The following is an 18,640-nucleotide window of genomic DNA, read 5'->3' as shown; positions in this document are numbered from 1 at the left end:
CTTAAAAAATAAAATCTATTTTTGGGGGGTTCCTGGCCAGCTCAGTTGGTGGAGCACAGGACTCTTGATCTCAGGGTTGTGAGTTCAAGCCCCATGTTGAGTGAGAGATTACGTAAAAATAAAATCTTAAAAACAAAAAAGTCTATTTTTTTAAAAGCCTTTACCATATCCGTGGCTGCCATGGAGTGTTCGATCCGCTCCAGCATCGACTGTGCCTGCAAGGGCTGGTGCAGTCCACCACCCGCCCTCCCGGACCCTCCCGTCTCCCCCACAGGCCCTGGCAGGAGGGGGCAGGGAGGGGATGGGGGCGCTGGGAGTCACCACCCCTTGGCCTCCTAGGTGGAGGCTGGGCACCCGTCCTGCCCCCAGGAACTCAGTATTACTGTGCGCAGTCTCTCGTCCCGGGGACAGACGGCTCTGGCGCCCCCACGCGGCCTGTCCTGCCATGACGGCCCTCCCTCCACCGTCCGTCCGGGAACCCCCGTGGGAGCCCGCCAGCCGCTGAGCGTGTCCGCTCCCTTTACGGGCTCTGGAGCCGGAGAGGAGGCCACACGCCGCGGGGGTACCCACTGGCCCCAGGGCGATGCGGCCCTGGGCTGGGAATCCGTGGGTGCCCGGCCCCCGTGAGCCCCGACTGCTGGTTACAGGGACGTCTGGGGCCTCTGGGAAGCGGGGTCCGTCCAGAGCCAGTGCCCCGTGCTCCCCGAGGTCTGCTTATTTGCCTCCCCCGGGACACAGTCTCCCTGGTGAACGCCGCAGGCCCTTTGGGGAAGGCGGGGACAAGGTGACCAGTGGACATTTGCCGCCGTGCCCCGGGGTCCCCGCTCCAAGCCCGGGGTGTGGGGCCGTGAACTGGCTGGAGTCTCAGCGCTGAGCCGGGGGCTGTGTCTCTCTGCTGAGGGGATTCGGGCGGGTTGTTAGCTCCCTTGACCCAGAGCTTTTCAGGAGCTCCTGTCCTTCTAGGGTCATTCCAGGGTCACATGGTCAAGTAGCTGAGATCGTGGGTCCCCATCCGTGGCCTGCAGCAGCCGCACGGGCCTTCCGGCCAGGCCAGCCCTTAGCTGCGTCATCAGCAGTGTGGCCGCCCCTCCCACCCCCAACAGCTCCCCTCTGTGCCTCCTGACTCGGTGCCCACCCTCCGTCATCTGCCATAGCCTGGCACTTCGGCACCAGGTTCAGACCTCGCTTCCCTCCGACTTAGGAGAATGGAAGCCCTCAGCCGACGTAGCACGGGCTGCCCAGGGGCGGCTGGGTCCTGGGGGCAGGACAGGCTCGGGGGTCCCTGCCTCCCCTCACCCTGGGGTTCAGCCTTACGTGGCTCTGTGAGGCAGGGAAGTCACCACTGCGGGCCCCACCTCGCAGCTCCTGACCCAGAGAGTGACCTTTAGGGGTCACATATTCAACCCCACGACCAATCGCTGGGCACAGGGAGGGCCACTGGCATTGGCCAAAGCTGCTCATGGGTCACCTCTGCAGCCACCAGGCCACACGATGGGGGGGGGGGCATTCAGAGCGGGGTCTCGGCTGCCTGCCCCCACCCAGGCCTCCAGCCCATCTGTCTCCTGCCTCTGGTCCCCATCCCCCCTGCCACCTGGACAGTCCCCAACATTTTCCAGACTGTGTGTCCTATAGGCAGGTGACAACTGGGCGGAGGTCCTGCCAGGAGGTGACCGCTCCCCTTCTTGTTCCCACCGCCTCCCCCACATGCCTGTGCGTCTGCCCCCAGGACCCAGGTCCACCCCAGCCTCACCCCGCCCGGCCTGAGCGTTCCTGGGTTTTTCCCAGCCCGGATGGGTCCCCCGAGGCCGGTGGCCACACCTGCTTGGTTCACTGGATTCCCCAGCGCTGGCTCAGAGGTGGACGTGCGGTGGCCGAGGCACTGGCCTGCTGGGGCCCCGGCCACACGACACCACAGGTGCGGACTTAAACCTCACACGCTTATCCTCACGACTCTGGAGGCTGCGAGCCCGAGGCGGGGCCCCTGCTCGCATTCCTGGTGAACCCCCCTTCCCGGTGTGCACGTCGGGGGACCCCACCTTCACGCCCTCACGTGCCCCTAACCTCCCCCCAGAGGCCCCGCCTGCCCCACCACCCTGGGGCCCGGGCTTTGCTGGGAATCGGGGCCCGGCGTTCAGCCTGCAGGGTGTGGCACAGAGCCTCCCGCCTAAAGATGAAGTCCTGTCTCTCCCGTCCCTCACTCCGCTGTCCCCTCCTTCCTGACCCTGACCTGCCTGCCCCGGGAGCCAGAGGGCCTATCGGAGGGCCTCCCCAGCACGTGGGATCTGCAGCCGGAGGGGGACTGGGTGGAGGAGAGGGGGCCCCGGGGCCCCCGGAGGGGGTGTGGATGTGCCCCAGCGCTGGAGGGCTGGGCACCCCCGGGTGGGGGCGTCGGGTCCACACTCCTTGGTGAGGCCTGGGCCCGGGGCAGGGGCTGCTGGCCCCCAGCCCGACCCAGGGAAGCCTTGGGAGGGTTTGGACATCCTGCTCCCACAGCCTGACGCCTCCAGCCCTTTGTCCGCGTTTTTTGTCACCGGACACCAGGTATTGGGGGGCCAGGTGGCCAGGGCAGAGTCTCCGTGGTGCCCGGGACCTCGCATGGCCCTCCGGAGGCCGCCTCTGGCACTTTTGAGATGGACACAAGTCTGTGTGTGTGCAGGGGTGCAGCCATCCCGAGGCCCACCCCACCCCTTCAAGGGCAAGACAAGCTCTGTCCCAGAATCTTGAGGCAACAGGGCAGCGCCCAGAGCCCTGAGCCCGGGTGTGCCCTGCCAGCCTGGGGTGGCCTTCCCAGGGGATGTGGGGTTCCTGGGGCCGTGCGGGTCTGACGTGGTGCACTCAGCTGCCCCAGACGTCAGGCGATGGGGAAGGAGAGCCGCCCGCCCCTGTCCAGGCTCGGGAGGAGCTGCCTCAGGTGGGCACACGTCTGGGCTGCTGGGAACAGTTTTGGAATCAGGGCAAAGGGCAGAGAGAAGGCCGGAGGCTGGACTGAGGTCTGCGTGTGGCCCTGGCAGTCTCACGGCTCTCAGCCCATCCCCCGGTGAGTGGCCCAGCTGGCAGGGCCCCACACGCAGGGCAGTCAGAAGGCGATGAGCTCACGGGGACCCCAGGTGCACTGAGGCGATGACCCGCGCGCCCCCCCTGGGTGGAGAAGGCCCGCAGGCCTCTGCTCGTCCCTGATGGGGGGCAGGGGCCTCTCCCAGGCCTCCTTCTGGGCAGCTATCAGGAAGGAGGGGAGAGGCTGCCACCTCCTGGCCCCAGGGAAGCAACCTACAGGTGGGAAGGGCCTGCTTCAGTGCCAACGTCCTGTTACCTGGGTCCCAGGTAAACTGAGGCAGCAGGCAGAGAGCAGACTGAGCACACAGCAGCTGCATGAATGAACAGAGTGAGAGGGCGTGAGAGGGAACACGTGATGAAGGGTAGATGGCTGAAGGAGCAGGCAGGTGGGTGGGCAGGCAAGTGGGCAGTGGGCAAGTGGGCAGGTGGGCAGGCAGGCAGGTGGGTGAACAGCTGGGCAGGTGAGCAGCTGGGCAGGTGTGCAGCTGGGCAGGTGGTCAGATAGGCAGGTGGGTGGATGAGTGTTCAGGCAGGTGGGCAGGTGGCATCCCTGAACAGGTGGCAGTCTTGGTGGATGAGCAGTTAATGGACGGGGGGATGGTAAGCGCGGGGAGAAGAGTTCATGGCCAGTGAGTGGACAGGCAGAGCCAGCACCAACGTGCCTGCCCCCCCCCAGCCCTGTGATGTGAGACTGGGGTGCTGGACATAACCAGGCTGTTAAGTAAGAGTCATTGTGGGGCAGCTTTAGATTCACAGAAACGTCGCAAAGATAGTGCAGAGAGTTGGCACACACTCTACGCCCGGTTTCCCCGAGCAGCAGCATCTGCCACGGCTATGGGACATTTGTCACACGCATCCATGACTGTCATCCATTATTGTTCACTAAAGGTCCACCCCCTGTTCGGAGTTCTTGGTTTTCCCTGACTCCCTGCTTCTGGCTCAGGCTCCCACCCAGGGCACCACAGGACATTTAGTCCCCGGGTCTTGGGTGGTTTTTGATGACCCGGACAGTTCCGAGGGGGCCAGGCCAGGCACGTTGTGGGGTGCCCCTCAGTTGGGGTCTGTCTGGTGTGTGTGTCACGGTCAGACGGGGCTGTGGCTTTGGGAGGAGGGCCACAGGGTGAGGCGCCCTGGCCGCCCCACCGCTCCCGGGCTCCTGCTCCCCACCTGACTGGTCCCCACGACGCTGGCCTTGCTCACCTGGCGGAGGTGCGCGTCAGGTGCAGCCGATCCGTGGTCTCCGGAAGGACACTGCTGTGACAGCCACGCCCGAGGGGTGGGGGCTGGACCCCCCATGAAAGTGCACCTGCACACAGTGTCTGGGCTTCTCCAGGCCGGCGGGTGTCCTGGCTTGTCGCCCTTTCCATCCGTGGGCTACTTGCCCAGCATGGGCGCCTGGGTGTCTGTGTGACACCCTATCGGGCCGTCGTCCGGCACCAAGCCACCGAGCGGGGTCTCTGCTGTCCCAGCCCTGGCCACTGGGAGCACTCAGTCAGCTCCTGTGACAAACAGTTTCCAACGACCCAATTACTTACCAGATGAGGTGGGGAAGGAGGGGGGAAAAAGGAGGTCGCTGGCCAGCAAATAACATATCACACACACACGCACACACGTGTGCAAGTGCTCCCACGTGCGCCCAGCATCGTCCGTGGAAAAGAAAGCAGGAGGCAGCGCGGGCTGGCTCACGGTGGGGCCTGACCATCAGGACGGGGTCCGAGGGGCTCAGGCGGGGACAGTGTCCCACAGGGCCAGCCCTCGGGGGTCGGTGTCAAGCCCCCTCGCGGCTCCTGCAGGCCAGTGGCCGCCCCGGAGCCTGCAGGAGACGGGCAAGTGGCTGAAGGCCGATAGCCAGGGGGGCTGGGGGCTTCTCCATATGCCCTTCCTCTGGCAGCTGAGGGGTGGGGATCGCCGGGGCACATGCGGTAGGGGGAGAGGGGGCCGTGGTCAGAGCCCCTAGAGGGGCCGGCCGGGGGGCCTCGCTTCCTGCCCACGAGGGATCTGGCGCCCCTAGGGGAGGACCCACGAGGCCATCTAGGCAGCGCCGGGTGTGCAGTGTGCGCTTAGCGGGGCGAGGCGGGAGCCCAGGCCCGGCCCCGAAAGCCCTTCTCCAACCTCAGTGCGGAGGCGCCTGGGGGGCTGGGAGGGGCAGGGTCGCCTCGCTGCGTCTCGAGAGGCTGCCAGGCGCTATCTTTCTTGCCAAAGTTGGAGAAAAGTGACAGCAGCGAGCAGCTCGTCTCCGCGGAGAGAGCGTGCAGCTGGCCGGCCGCACGGCCCGCGCCCCGACGCGCTTTCCCCCCTGCCGCCCCTTGGTCACACCTGGGCTCCCTCTGGAGCGGTGCCACACAGGCACGTGGCATCGGAGAGGCCCTTGTGCTCCTGCAGACCCTGGGGGTGCTCCTGGGGCCAGAGTGGAGGCCTAGGGGTGCTGCGATGGCGGAGGGGTCCCGGCTGCCCCTGCTCCTGGCAGGGACTGGGAGGAGATGGCCGGAGCGGCTGGTTTCCAGAAGGAAAGCAGCTATCGGGGGCACTGCCTCCCCTGCTGAGGTCCCGAGTGTCCAGGGGGGACCCCACACCAGAGACACAGGGAGGGAGCCGTTCCAGCACAGAGGGGAGCCCCTGCCCCGCCTCCCTGAGCAGCACAGCAGTGGCTGTGTGGTACAAACCGTGGTACAAACTGGCCAAGACCGGACCCCAGACAGTGGCCTCCCCACATGTCCCCTCCGGGGGACACGGCCCCACGTGAGTTTGTGGCCTGCCTCACCCTCAGGTTGGCAGCATTCAGTTACAGACTCGGGTTTTGACAAAGCCTCCCTGGCCTCCCAGCTGGGTACGTGGTACCAGGGCTCCGTTGCTGCCCGGTGCCCCCAAGATGGCTCCGCTCCAAATCACTCCTTTGTGCCATGAAGGCGTTGAAAATTAAATTCCCTTTCCAAATATACCGTCATCACAGAACATTTCAAATGGTGTTTCACGAGATGACACGCCAGTACTGATGTCCAGATTAGATCGTGTCTCCCACTCTCCTCCCAGAATCCAGCCTGGGGCAGGATTCTACTTGCATGCTCCCAAGACAGGAAGCTCACTCCCTACGCGGGCACCTCTACTCACCACCTCCTCCCACCTCCTCCCAGGATGTGCTCTGAGGCCACACCAAGAATAAGGCTGCTCTTCGGGGAAGGCCTCAGATCCCCTCCAGAGGTCGTGGTGCCTTGGGCCAGGGCCGGGGGACAGCAGGGCGCAGCAGGAGCTGGCCTCGCCACCCCTCCCCTGCCTGCCTTTGCGTCCTCCGGGGCAGCCAGAGGCTCAGTTCTCCGGGTGCATTGACAAACCCAGGGGCATGCAGGACGCAACCTACCCCCTGGGCGGGCAGCTGTGGTCAGAGGCCCCCGCCCAGCTGGAAACCACAGTGGGCGTGGAGGGGTGGGGTGAGGAGGGAAGGAGGGGAGAGGAGACGGGCCCAGAGGAGGCCACCATGCGGTCCTGGAGTCGAGTCAGGGTGGCCAAATGCCAGATGCTGGTCACCAGCTTCTTTGTCCTGGTAACAGGCTGGTCAGGTGGGAAGGGGGGGTGGGCCATGCTGTTGGACCTCTGGGACTGTGGCTCCCTCCCCCACCCAGCCCGGCTGTCCCTATCCTGCCCCTGGGACATGCAGTTGGGGCCCCTGGTGACGGACTCCTGGCAGGTGACTGGGGGCAGGATGCCCCCGTGGGCCCAGCCAGGCAGCGCCGGTCAGAGGGGTGCAGGGGGCAGGGGGAGGGGGCTGCTGGGGGTGGGAGGGGGCATCCTCTGCTGTGCAGACAGAATGACCCAAGGTTCTGGGTCCTGGCAGCAGCTGAACAATGAATGTGCATGTACATGTGGGGGGGCATGTGGCACAGGGAGGGTGGGGGGTGCATGTAGCGTGGTGGGGTGTGTGTGTTTGTTGGTGTGTCTGTGTGTGCAGCGGGGTGTCTGGGACAAGGTGAGCCTCTCAAGTGAGACCATGAAGCCGAGGGAGGCTGGCCCGGGGGCCCAGGACACCCAGACCCCGCTCTCTGGGGCCCCGTCTGCGCCCAGCCCTGCCCCCACACCGCGGGTCTGCCCCATCCCCAGCTACTGGGCCTCTCTATGGCCACCTTGGCAGCCATCAGCTACTTCGGGGCCCACTTTGCTGTCATCGGCCGCGCATCCTTGGACAGGACCCCCTATGAGGCCACACGCCGCTGGGGTAAGTGAGGTGCTGTCGGGGAGGGGGCTCAGGTGCAAAGGCCGTGGGGAGCCATCCGGGGCTGATGTTCAGATTAGATCCTGTCTCCCACACTCCTCCCAGAATCAAGCCTGGGGCAGGATTCTACTTGCATGCTCCCAAGACAGGAAGCTCACTCCCTATGTGGGCACCTTCTCTACTCACCACCTCCTCCCTCCTGGGGTGGGGGCTCCTAGTGGAGCCAGGCTGGGCTGCACGGTGGGTGGGGGTAGAGAGGGCCCCGGGGTCCTTCTCCACTGGGCGGAGCGGGGGGTCTGGGACACAGCCTCTGCTTCTCCCCAGGTCTCCCGTCCTCCCCTGGGGGCCCGGGAAAAGGTGGGACTGGCACGTGGCACCCAGACGGCCTCATGTCCTGCAGGGGGTTTCCCCAGATCAAAGGGGCCCGGGCCCGGATGCACTCTGGGGGCTTGGTCTCAGGCAAGAGCACGGGACGCCAAAGAGGGCAGCCGTGGGGGAAGCTGAGGCCCACAGGGTCAGGCCGTGGTCCCAGCCCCGGCCTCCTGCCCCTCAGGCCCCAGTGTTTGCCCTGAAGCCCGAATCCTGGAGCAGGAAGCCTGGGTCTTGAGCCTGGACTGATAAGACACCCCGCACTTGCCTGGTGGCTTCCGAGATAGGCCGGGCGGCTGCAGGAAGCAGAAGTGGGGGGCAGGGCCTGGGGCCTCCTTCCCTGGGGCCTCTGAGCATTGGGAGGAGCAGGAGTGGGGGGTGGGTGGCACATCCCTGCCTGAGGGGGTGCGTGGACCTATTCAGAGCTCCCAGAAGCCCACCCCCCAGGTGTACCCTTGGGTCAGATTTCAGACACGGGCCGTGTGCACTGGGAGCCCCGTCCTGGGCATCCCTGACCTCCTCCTTTCTCTCCCCACCCAGCCTTCTGCACCAGCGTCAGCCTGGCCGGGCTCCTGACCCTGGGAGCCGTGCTGGGTGCTGTAGCCACCGTGAGGGAGGCTGGGGGCCTCATGGCAGGGGTGAGTTCTCCCTGCCCCCAGCCCCCCAGCCCCTGGACCTGGCACGGGACCAAGAGCGGGCAGGGCTGGCAGCACCCCCCCCAGTGTCCCGACAGAGACAGAGGCCCGAAGGCTGTGCGCCAGCCGGGACCCCCACCCACCGGGGCCAACCAGGCCCTCTGCCAGGCCTACTTCACCCCCTCATCCAGGGGGGCTGAGAAAGGCAGAGTCGGCCCTCCCAGGCCTGGGAGCCCTTGTCAAGGGCCCAGTGGGTCTGGTTCTGTTACACTGGAGGCTCTGGGAACCGGCCTCCGTGTCCCGTTACGAGGGGAGGCAGGGGTGTGCCACCCACCGCCCCTCTGCTGGCCAGATCGCCCGTAGGCCCGTCCATCCTGTGCCCTCCGGTGCGAGCCCTCCTCTCCTGAGGGACCCTGGGCTCACAGGTGCCCTGGGCTGTCACCTGCTCCCCCACCCCCTCTGCCACTGGCACATGCCCCCCCTTCCCCTTCCCTGCGGGCCCGCTCGGCAAAGTCCAGTTGCCAGAAGTAGGCTGGGCCCAAGGACCCAGAGGGGGTCCCGCAGACCCAGCCAAGAGGGCCCGCCGCTCCTCGCAGGACAGAAGTCAGAGGCGAGCGGGACAAAGTGGAAACAGCTTACTGAATGCGGTCAAGCGTCTGGGAGTCTGGGAAAGGAAAGGAGTCCCTCCTCACTTGGCGTTTACAGTGGAAAGGGGGCCGGGGGGCGTGTTTCCTCAGGAATCCAGGGGAGGGTCTAGTCAAGGTGAGTGACAGGTGACGCACGTGCGAGGGCAGGGGGTACCCAAGCCGGTGCCGCCCGGCGTGTCGTAGGCTCATGTCCAGGAATGCACCGGGATTCTGTTCTTCCGAGACGCTATCAGGTGCTCGGGGCCTGGGACCAAAGTGGGAGAGTGACGAAGATTCTTGCCCCCCTTGGAGCGAGAACGTGGCTCCTTTGGGTTACTCAGACGTAAGGGGGCTACAGAGCCAGGGTAACTGGGGCGCAGACACGGAGCCTTCCTAAACTGGGGGTCCCTTCCATTCTCCCACCTCACAGGCTCCCTGCAGCCCCACGGCCCCCAGGCCTCCCTCACCCCCTCCAGCCCTCTCCTCCGGCAGACCCCGCCCCCACCCTGGGCGGGATTGGGGGGCGGGGGGAGGGGGGCAACCACCCCGGCCTCACGGAGGCCGCCAGGGCTCTCCACCCAGCTGTGTCAGCTGTTTGTGGGATGACTTCTGGTTTGTAGGGACACAGTCATCTGAAGCTGCGGTCCCGGGGGTGGGGGGGCTGTTCGGGGGGCGCCGGGACCCCACTGGCTGGTAGGCGGGGCTGGCGTGAGGGGGCCCCGGGGCGCTGGCGTGTGCAGTCCATCTGGGTGGCCAGCAGCCCGGGGGGGGGGGGTGCCGGCTCAGGGAGCTGACAGGCAGGTGGCTTGTCCCCCCAGAGCGGAGCTCTAAGGCTGGGGCTCGCCGGGAGAGGCCGCCAGGGGGCGCCATGGTGCAGGGCTGAAGCGGTGAAGCTTTACGAGGCGGAAGGCGCTCTATTCCCGCAGTTCACACTCCGGGCATCCGACCCAGGCGTCCCCAGCCCCGGCTGCTCTTCCGGGCCCAGGCCTGCGGGCAGCGGTCGGGAGCTCGGGGGCCGCCTCAACAGCCGCCCGCGGCACCCCGCGCCCACCCCGGGCCCCCGAGGGCCGCGCCCGGGAGCCGCCCCTGCGCCTGCACCTTCAGGCGTGGTGCCTGGAGCAGCGCATGTGGGGGACCAGCAAGCGGGGGACGCTTCCCGGCTGCCCCCCCCCCCGCCCCTTCCCGCCCCCGCCTCCTCCGGCCTCGCCCCGCGCAGGCCTCTCAGCAGGAAACGAGCCAGCTCTCCGCCGCTAGAGCGGCTTGTTTAGGAGAAGGCAAAGGCCGGGCGCGGGCCTGGGGCGGGCGGGGGACGGAGGGACGGGACGTGCTCGCTCCTGAGGGCGAAGCGATCTCTGGAAAGTGCTGGTCCCCTGAGCTGGCTCCCGGCCTCCAGCCCGGGAGGCGGTGCTGAGCGATGCTTTCCAGATGGAGAAGGAGGCCTTCAGCCAGTCGGGAGGGGGAGGCGGAGGGGAGAGGGGGAGGGAGGGGGAGGAGGAAGATGAGGAGGAGGGGGAAGATGAGGAGGAGGGGGAGGCAGCAGGGGGCTGCCTGCCCGCCCCCCACCCCGGGGCACAGCCAGAGGCCCCTGGGCTCCTGCCAAGTCTGGGGCCTGGGGGGTGGCCTGCTCTCGCCCAGCGCCTGGTGGAGGCCCTGGGGGGACGGTTTCTCCGTCCCCAGGCGGCCCGGCCAGCGTGTCTGTGTCTGCGGGCATCTCTCCATCCACTGGCCGCCGGCTCTCCTGGGTGTCACCCGTAGCGAGGCGGCCGCTGGGTGGGAGGCCCCGGCCACAGTCCGCTGCGGGCTGCGGACGGCCCAGGGAGGGCCCATGTGTCGGCGGAGCCAGCGACGCCCCGCACGGAGCCCTGGAGCCGCGGGGCGCTCACAAAGGCAGTGGGGCGAGGGGGGAGGAGGTGGCGCACCCGCCCCAGGCCCCCTTCGGCACCTGGGCCGTGTGGCCCGCGGCCGGCTAAACTGCCGGGGACTCGAGGAGACCAGGCCCGAGGCCCAGGTCTGAGGGTCACCAAACGCAGGGGTCAGTCAAGCTCCGGGTGGGGGTGACGTCCCCGGGGCGGCGTGTAGGCCAGGTTCCCAGTCTGGGGTGACCCTCTGAAGCTGCCCACGAAAGCTCGGGTCAGGCACACGTCTCAGGGGAGGGGCCTCTGCAAACCGGGGGCCCCACAATTCCAGACCCCCGGGCCAGAGAACGTGGGGGCTGATGATGGAAGGACCTTCCCCCCAGAGAACTCGGCCTCCTCCGACGCTGGGACCCCAGGGAGCGAGGAGAGGAGGGGCCTCGGCTGGACTCCCCCTGCCTCGGGGAGCCCCAGCTGCCCTAGCTCCTTCCAGCCAGAACCATGGAGGCCCAGTTGCAGAGGCTGGGGCTTCACCCTGAAGCATGTTCCAGAAACATGCAGAAACAAAGGGGCCTGCAGAAGCCCCCCACCCCCACCCCTGTGCCAGGGCAGCCCTGGAGCCGCTCCGCCCGACTGACCTCCTCAAAAGGGGACGTGTCTTCTCCCGGATCCCCACTCCGCTCAGCGCCCGCCCCTGGAGGCAGCCCACGGGCAGGGGTTTCCACCATCCTGGGGGCTGCTCCCTCCCTCGGGGTGGGGGGACGTGGCTCTGCCACGGACGGGCCCCCGCGAGCCAGAACGAGCAATAATTCCCCGAACGAGACAGAAGGGCTGGGAACAGTGTGCCCGCAGCCCGAGGTCTCGCCCTTGGCCTCGCGCCCCGTGCACGAGGGCCCCGGTGCAGCCTCGAGGCGGCCGTCAGGTGGCACAGGGTGACAGTGTCCCCTCCGCCCAGGGCTTCCTGTGCTTCGCCCTGGTGTTCTGCGCCCTTGGGCAGGTGGCCTTCTGGAGATTCCACAGCCCCACCCAGGTGAGTGCCCGCCCTGCCCTCGCCACGAAGCAGCAGCTCTCCGGTACGGGCCTCGGAACCCCCCAGGCCCTAAGGGGCCGTGAGTTGGAAAGGGGGAGAGGAGAATGGGGGGGGCTGACCTGAGGGATTGACTAGACGGGTCCGTGTTCCGGAAACTGGCCCAGTGGCCCTGCCGGTGTCCGGGCCTTATCCCCAGGTGACAGCCGCCCTTCAGCCCCGGAGCAGGGGCGGCGGGGGGCGGGCTGTGGAGGGGCAGGGCTGTCCTCCAGGTGGCACTTCCGGGGTGGGCTCTTCCCCAGGGCTTGCGTGTTGGTGGGGGGCGGGGCGGTGACGCCCCTGGGGATGGTGGGGACGCTCCTTCCTTCCCACGTCTGTCGTCCCTCCACTGCTGTTCTGTGTGTGCCTGCTGCCTCAGCGGGGTGTGGACGGACTCCGGGTGTGGGGGCCCCGTCCCAGTCTGGGAGTTGGGGAGGCCCCAGCTCTGGGATAACTCAGTCGCCAGGGCCACGGCCCCCAGAGGGCATACATGAGGCAGGCTCGAAGCCGGCAGGCCTGGGCGCTGACCCAGGGGAGCAGGGCAGGACCCCAGCTTGGGGGGAGCCCCTGGGGCACAGGCCCTGCAGAAAGCCTGTCTGAATCCAGGGCTGAGATGGAGCTGAGAGTCTGCCCGGGGAATGGGGCCCCGTCCCGGAGCAGGGCAGGCCCACTGTCTGGGCAGGGAAATGGGCACCCAAGAGGCTCAGGGCCTCTGGAGCAGCCTGAGCAGCCCAGGGGCCAGCGGGGGGGGGGGGGGGGGGGGGGGGGGGGGGGGGGCGCACACAGGGACAGGACGGGACAGTTCTGCTGCGTAGGCCCTGTCTGCCCTGACTTTCTGCGATCCCTGCTCTCCCTGGCCTCAGTTTCTCCATGTGCTCCCAGGCAAATGAGGCCCGTCTGGCTGGAATTTACTCGGTTTCTGGCAACACACCGTGCAGGCAGCAGGTGACAAGCCGTGATTTCTTGCCCCTGCATCGAGTCCCAGTGCCCCCAGCGTCTCTGCCGCCCCCCGAAGACGGTCACGCAGGAGGCAGAGGGGCACAGGGGCAGCTGGGTCAGGAGACGGGCCTGGCCCGCACTGTGTGCTGTTAGGTGTGCGCTCACCTTCTCTGGTTTCTCCCTCACGCGGCCCTCAGGTGGAGGGGGCTGGGTCAAGGCCAGGTGTGATGGTCACGTGCTTGCTCTGTAGAGGAGCTACTCAGGCCCAGAGGTCGCCGTCCAGGACACTTTGCCCTGAGCCAGTGCCCTTTGCCCTTCCCTGCCTGGGGTTTACCCTGGACAGCACCCCTGTCAGTATCATTTGGGGTCACACCCCCCCGTGGCCAGGTGGGAATCTGGGGGGCTGAGAGTTCAGGGAGCCCAAGATCCCCTCTGCCCCCGTGGCTCCAACCCATCCTAGGGGTCACCCCTGGGGTCCTGGTGGCCAGGCTCAAGGAGGGGGGACCCTGGCAGGAAGTACAGAGGCCTCTGAGGCCACCTGGTTCACCCCATGTTTCTTCTCTCATGGAGAAACAAGGCCCCAGGCTCCCCGAGCACCCCCAAACCCAGTAATGGGGGCAGACTCCCAGGCCTGTGGGAAGAGACCCCCCACTGCCAGGCCCTGGGGTCTGGGGTGAGGGGCGTGGCTTTGCCCGAAGCACGGGCTCCTGCCTCCCGCTTCTGGGTCGTGGGGACGATGCCCGCTCCGCACGTGCCCTTCCTCTGCCAAGATTACAATCGCGGGAGCTGGCCGCGGGCCACCTGGCTACTCCCTGGGCCCTAGCGGGGGAGGCAACCAGGAGGGCGGTCCTTGCCTCAGCCACTTGCCCCCTGACCTAGGCCCCCAGACCCACGGGGACGCCCTCCCCTGAGGACACAGTGGCTTCAGGGGCTCCCCTTTACTTTATACCTGGAGACAGAGGCAGAGAGGGCCACTAGCCAGGCCCTGCTGCAGTCAGGCCAGCCTGACGCCTGCGCTCTAGCCCGGGGCCCAGGAGACTATGGACTCCAGAGCAGTCAGGGAAGCCTTCCTGGCGGAGGTGAGATTCCAGTTTGTCTTTGAAGGACTAATTTGGCAAGGGGTGGGCATTTAGGCTTGGGGGGAATAGCTGAGCAGAGGCAGAAGGAAGTGCTTAGGAGCGTGGAGGCAATGAGGCCTGGGTGATGCTGGGGTGTGAAGTGAAGACAGAGCCCGGCCAGGCCCCTGTCCACACCTTCCTTCTCCATTATCTGCCTCGTCTGCTCAGAGCCGGCCCTGGATGCCCATGGCTTCTTTGGTCGAAGGCCTTCCCCGGAGCCCAGCTGCCCGCGCTTTACAGAACCCAGCAGGCGGTTCTGGGGAGGGACCTAGGCCACCGGGGAGCTGAGCTCCTGGCAGGAGGCTCCTCCCAGCCTTCTCTGCCCGGGCCTGGCTGCCAGCCTTCCCTGTCCCACCCCCACTTCAGATCCACAGAAGTAGGGGGGGCACTTCCCTCGGCCAGGCCCTCTACGCTCCGGAAGTTCAGAGCTGGAGGTGAGCGGGGCTCTGGCTTGCCTTGCAGGCCCCGGTCCCCAGAGCAGGGCTGTGGCATTCGCGGCCTGTGGGGAGAGAGCCCCCCGCTGAAGCCTGCGGGAACTGGTGACCCGCCTCCCGGGAGACCTCACAGGGGCTGTGCCTGCCGGAAGCAGGAGGGGCTGTTTGGAAGGCACATGGCCCCCCTCCCGCCTGCAGGGAGCCGCACCGTGTCGGGAAGGGGCTTCGCCGGCACAGAGGCCTTGCCTTCCTGAGATGCCCTCTGTGCAGGTGGAGGACGCCGCCTTGGACGCCTACGACCTGGCGTTTGACCAGGCGGTGAGGGGCGCGCCCGGCGCCCGGCAGCAGCAGCTGGTGGCCATTCAGGACGCGGTGAGTCGGGCGCCCTAGAGAATGGGTAGAGGGTGCCTTCCTGGAGTCCCGCGGGGCCGGGGGCCCGGGCCACAGGCCACCGACACCCTCTTGGTCGTGGGGAGGGGCGGACAAAGACCTCGTCTTCTCCCTCCGCCCTGGGCAGGGCTGGCTACCTAATTTGTGGGGGGGCCCGAGGCAGAATGCGGAAGGCTTCTTGTAACGAATCACGGAGGATTTCGAGTTGGTGACGGCACAGCTTGAAGCAGGCCCCGGTGGCCACAGGGTCACAGGCGGCCGAGAAGCTGGGCTGGGCGCGGGTGCCATCCCCCAGGAGGGCCACTTGCAGCCGTCTCTTAGGGGACCTCCTCTGACAGGGCTGCCCCCCCAGACAGGGGCCCGGTCTCCCCACCCCCGCAGAGCAAACCCGCCCCTCTGTGCCCTTGCAGTTCCTGTGCTGTGGGAAGAGCTCTCCTTTTGGCCTCCTGGGGGGCGCGGAGGTCAGTCTGTGTCCAGGAGAGGCGGCGGCCAGACAGGTGAGGAGGAGTGTGGGGACCCGGGCTCTCCCTCCCCGGGCCCGGGCCGCCGGCCGGCTGCAGGGCTCCTGGACAGGACAGTGAGGGCCGGACTCGGCCCCAGGCTCCATTCACCCCTCCACCGCCTCGCACAGTTTCAGCTCGGGGCTCCCCAAGGCCAGGCCTGCCCTCGGAAACCTCCAGAAGCACAGAGGGTGGTGGAAGACAGACACTGATCTGGAGGGGGCTCCTCCCCAAGGAGCCGGAAGGGCGTTCTTGGAGGGATGCACGGGGAGGGTGGGCCTGGCCACAGTCAGCCCACCCAAGGGCTTCAGCAACAGAAGCTGGGAAGTCCCTTCCTCCCCAGACAGGGAGCTGGCCCTCCCTCCGACCACCCCACCAGCCCTCCCCCAGCCCACCCGCCTTCCCTGCTCCCCTCCCCCCATGTCCGGGAAACAAACCCACCCCTATCTGTGGGCCAGAGGCTCCTGGCCGCCCTCCAGGAAACAGACAGGAGGATGCAAATGGCTCCAGGCCCAGCGAGGGAGGGAGCCAAGACAGCGCCATTGGGCGGCGTGCAGGGTAGGGGCGAAGGCAGAGGGCCCAGCGGGCCGGCAGGGGGCTTCCTGCCACCCAGGGAGAGGCTTCAGGTGCCCGTCCACAAAGCTGGGTGAGGGCCCACTTTGCGACCTTGCAGGATGGCGGGGTCCGCACCCCACCGTAAAGGGCTCGGGGTGGGCGTGGGCTGGAGCAGCCCTGGGAGAGGGCGGGGAGGGGCTGGGCTGAGTCCTGGCTGGTGGTCTGGGCCCCAGGCTGCCTTCTGACAGGAAGTACGGCCACAAGGGCAGGGAGAGCCCATCAGGGCCCAGTCCCCTCCCCCCACACCCCCGGGCACCCAGGCCAGCTGCAGGGTCGCGGCCCAGAGGTCCCAGCCTCCCCGCCGAAGTCGGTCCTGCGGCCCAGGGGTGAGCAGGGGCGGCGCTCCAGCCAGGGCCGAGGCCCAGGTGGCAGCGTGGGCCCAGTGAACATACAGACGCACAGACCGCAGGCGGGCCTCCCCGCCCCCCTCCCAGCCTTCGGAGCAACCTCCCCAATGTGCTTCCTTTTCCCCAGCTTCCCCAAATGCCAATATCTTCCCCAAAACCAAACGCCGCCATGTGAGTGGTTCAGAGATGGGACGGTCACCTCCCTTTTCCTGGAGAGAGAGCCTCTGCGGAAGCCGTGCGCCTGCGCCGGGGAGGCACTGGGTGCCGGGGATGGCGCATGGAGGCTGGTACAGCCCAGGACCCCAGGCCTCTGCACCAGCGCCTTCCCTGCCCCTCCCGTTTGCCAGCCCCCCGGCCCCCCCCTCACTGAGGCTCTGCCCCCAGCCCTGGGCCAGGGAGCAAGGGAGAGCCAGCCTGCCCACGGCAGCCAGATGCATGACCCCGCACAGGCCGAGGGGACGCCTAAGAAAGGCACGCGCTGGACCCTGGGGCAGCGGCCTCCAGTCCCCCCTCTTGCTGGTTTTCCGCCGTTTGTGATGCCTCTCCCCAGAGCTCCCCGGCCCCGCTGACTCCCCATCACCCCAGCACTCGGCTTAGCTGGGCACCATGGGTGCCTGCCTTGGCGGAGGCCCTTGACCCTGGGCAGGGGAGGGGCAGTGCGGGCGGCCGCCTCATGAGTTGCTCTGCTCAGGACTGCCTGGTGGGGATCAGGAGCTTCCTGAGGACGTACGGACACATCACCTCCACCCTCACTGGCATCGGTCTGGCCTCCATGGTACACTCGCACTGCCTCGGCACCCCTGCCTCTCCTGCCCCTGCATCCACAGGACCCCCACCCCAGTGCACGGGCAGACGGGGCAGCCCCGGGCCAGTCTCCAGGCCCGTGCACAGGGGACCAGGGAGGAGGCTGCTGACCCCGGGAGGCCGTCTGGGGGGTGACGGTGCCCATCTCCCGAGACAGGAGGGAGCCCTGCGCAGCCCACACCCCCCGCCAGAGCCGCCGGGCCGGTGCTGACACCCCCTCCCCCCAGGTGTACGCCATGGTGCTCAGCTCCTTTCTCTGGTTCGCCATTCGCTCTGGCTGCAGCCTGGACCGCAGGGGCAAATACACCCTGAGCCGCAGGTAGGCCCCGCCCGCCCGCCCCTCCTCATCCCCCAAGGGCAGACAGCGGCACCTGGAGGCATCTGGGTGCCCACGGGCCAGAGGGCGCTGTCCCTCCCTACCCCCGGGACGTCCCTGCCGCTCCCCCCACCCCCCGCCGCTGGGACCCCTGGACCAATAGCCCAGGCTGCCCTCTAGGGCAGGCGCTTTGGGGTGGCTGGCCACGCCGAGGGAGCGGGGCAGCCAGAGAGCTGCCAGGCCAGCCCCACAGGGATGCCCCTCTCTTCACCCCACTCCTCACGGAGACCCGACCTCACAAGTGTTATCTGCGCCGACCGCTGGGGAAGGGTGCTTCTGGGCCCCGAATCAGTCCCGGGCCCCAGGGCTCCCCATGAACAAGCACAGGGAGGACCCACACTCAGCAGCCACGAAGCCCCTCCTGGTGCCTCGGTGTTCACCAGCCCAGCCGCTCACCCCGGCCCCTCCCTGCGCAGGCCTCCTGCCCCGCCCGGTGCGTTCTAGAACAGCCTCACAGTCCCCTCTGCTTCTCAGAGCCTGTGGCTGCCGGCCCCAGGAGCCCAGCTTCTTCAGACGCTCCCAGGGGGGCCCACGCTCCGGCGCCCGACCGAAGCGGACGTTCTCGATGGCCGCCTGGGTGCCTGGGAGCGAGCGGGCCCTCGGGGGGACCCTGGGCTCCTCTGGGACCGGCAGACACTGCTTCAACCACCTGTCCGGCCACCTGTCTGCCCACAGAGGCTGAGTCCGCCCGAGCTGAGCCTTCCGAGGGGGACGTGAGGTGTCTCCTGCCACAGCGCGGAGGGACAGGGAAGGAAGAGGCATGGTCCCTTTCCGCAGACAAGGGGACCAGAGGTCACTCATGGACTTGTGGGACAGGCTGGGGAGTGGTCAGAGCAGAGAAGCCACAGGCAGGCTTGGCTGGACGCTCTGCGTGCTCTCATGAGGTCAGAGCCCTGGGCCGAGCCCGGCCGGGCTCCCCACAGGCCGCAGGCTCCGGGGACCCCCCCGCTTCCACGCTCAGTGCGGCTGGTGGTGGGACACAGGTCCATGTGGCTGGAGGACCAGGCCCCCTCCTTGCCGCACGTCAGCAGACCACCCCGTTCCTTCTCATGTGGGGCCTTCACCTCCAAGTCAGCAGGCAAGCCCGTCCCCTCGTGCTGAGACCTCCTGGCTTCCCCTCCCTCCCGCCGGGGAGCTCACTACCTGCAAGGGCTCCCGTGGCTGCGGGAGGTCCCCTGGGAACCTCGAGTCTCTGGTGGAAACCCCACACTTCTGGTGGGGTGTTCACAGGCGCCAGGGCCAAAGGCGAGACTTCTGGGGGTGCAGGAGGGCACCGCAGACCTCCTGGGTTCCAGGCCGCTCCTGCTGGA

The 18,640-nt window shown here is 67.7% G+C and overlaps 1 protein-coding gene across 1 annotated transcript; it reads left to right on the top strand.

Moving 5' to 3' along the window:
- Nucleotides 1-6,525: 6,525 nt before the first annotated feature.
- TSPAN32 (tetraspanin 32) lies at nt 6,526-18,640 on the top strand. Its single transcript, XM_039225063.1, is given in 10 exon segments — nt 6,526-6,592; nt 7,147-7,261; nt 8,168-8,265; nt 11,697-11,771; nt 14,569-14,670; nt 15,099-15,185; nt 16,842-16,925; nt 17,182-17,273; nt 17,805-17,845; nt 17,848-18,640. Coding segments are annotated over 10 exon segments (960 nt in total). The 5' UTR covers nt 6,526; the 3' UTR covers nt 18,048-18,640.

Source organism: Hyaena hyaena, unplaced genomic scaffold (assembly GCF_003009895.1).
Source record: "Hyaena hyaena isolate Hyena2069 unplaced genomic scaffold, ASM300989v1 scaffold_1888, whole genome shotgun sequence".
NCBI lineage: Eukaryota > Metazoa > Chordata > Mammalia > Carnivora > Hyaenidae > Hyaena > Hyaena hyaena.
This window is presented reverse-complemented; position numbering and strand designations above follow the sequence as displayed.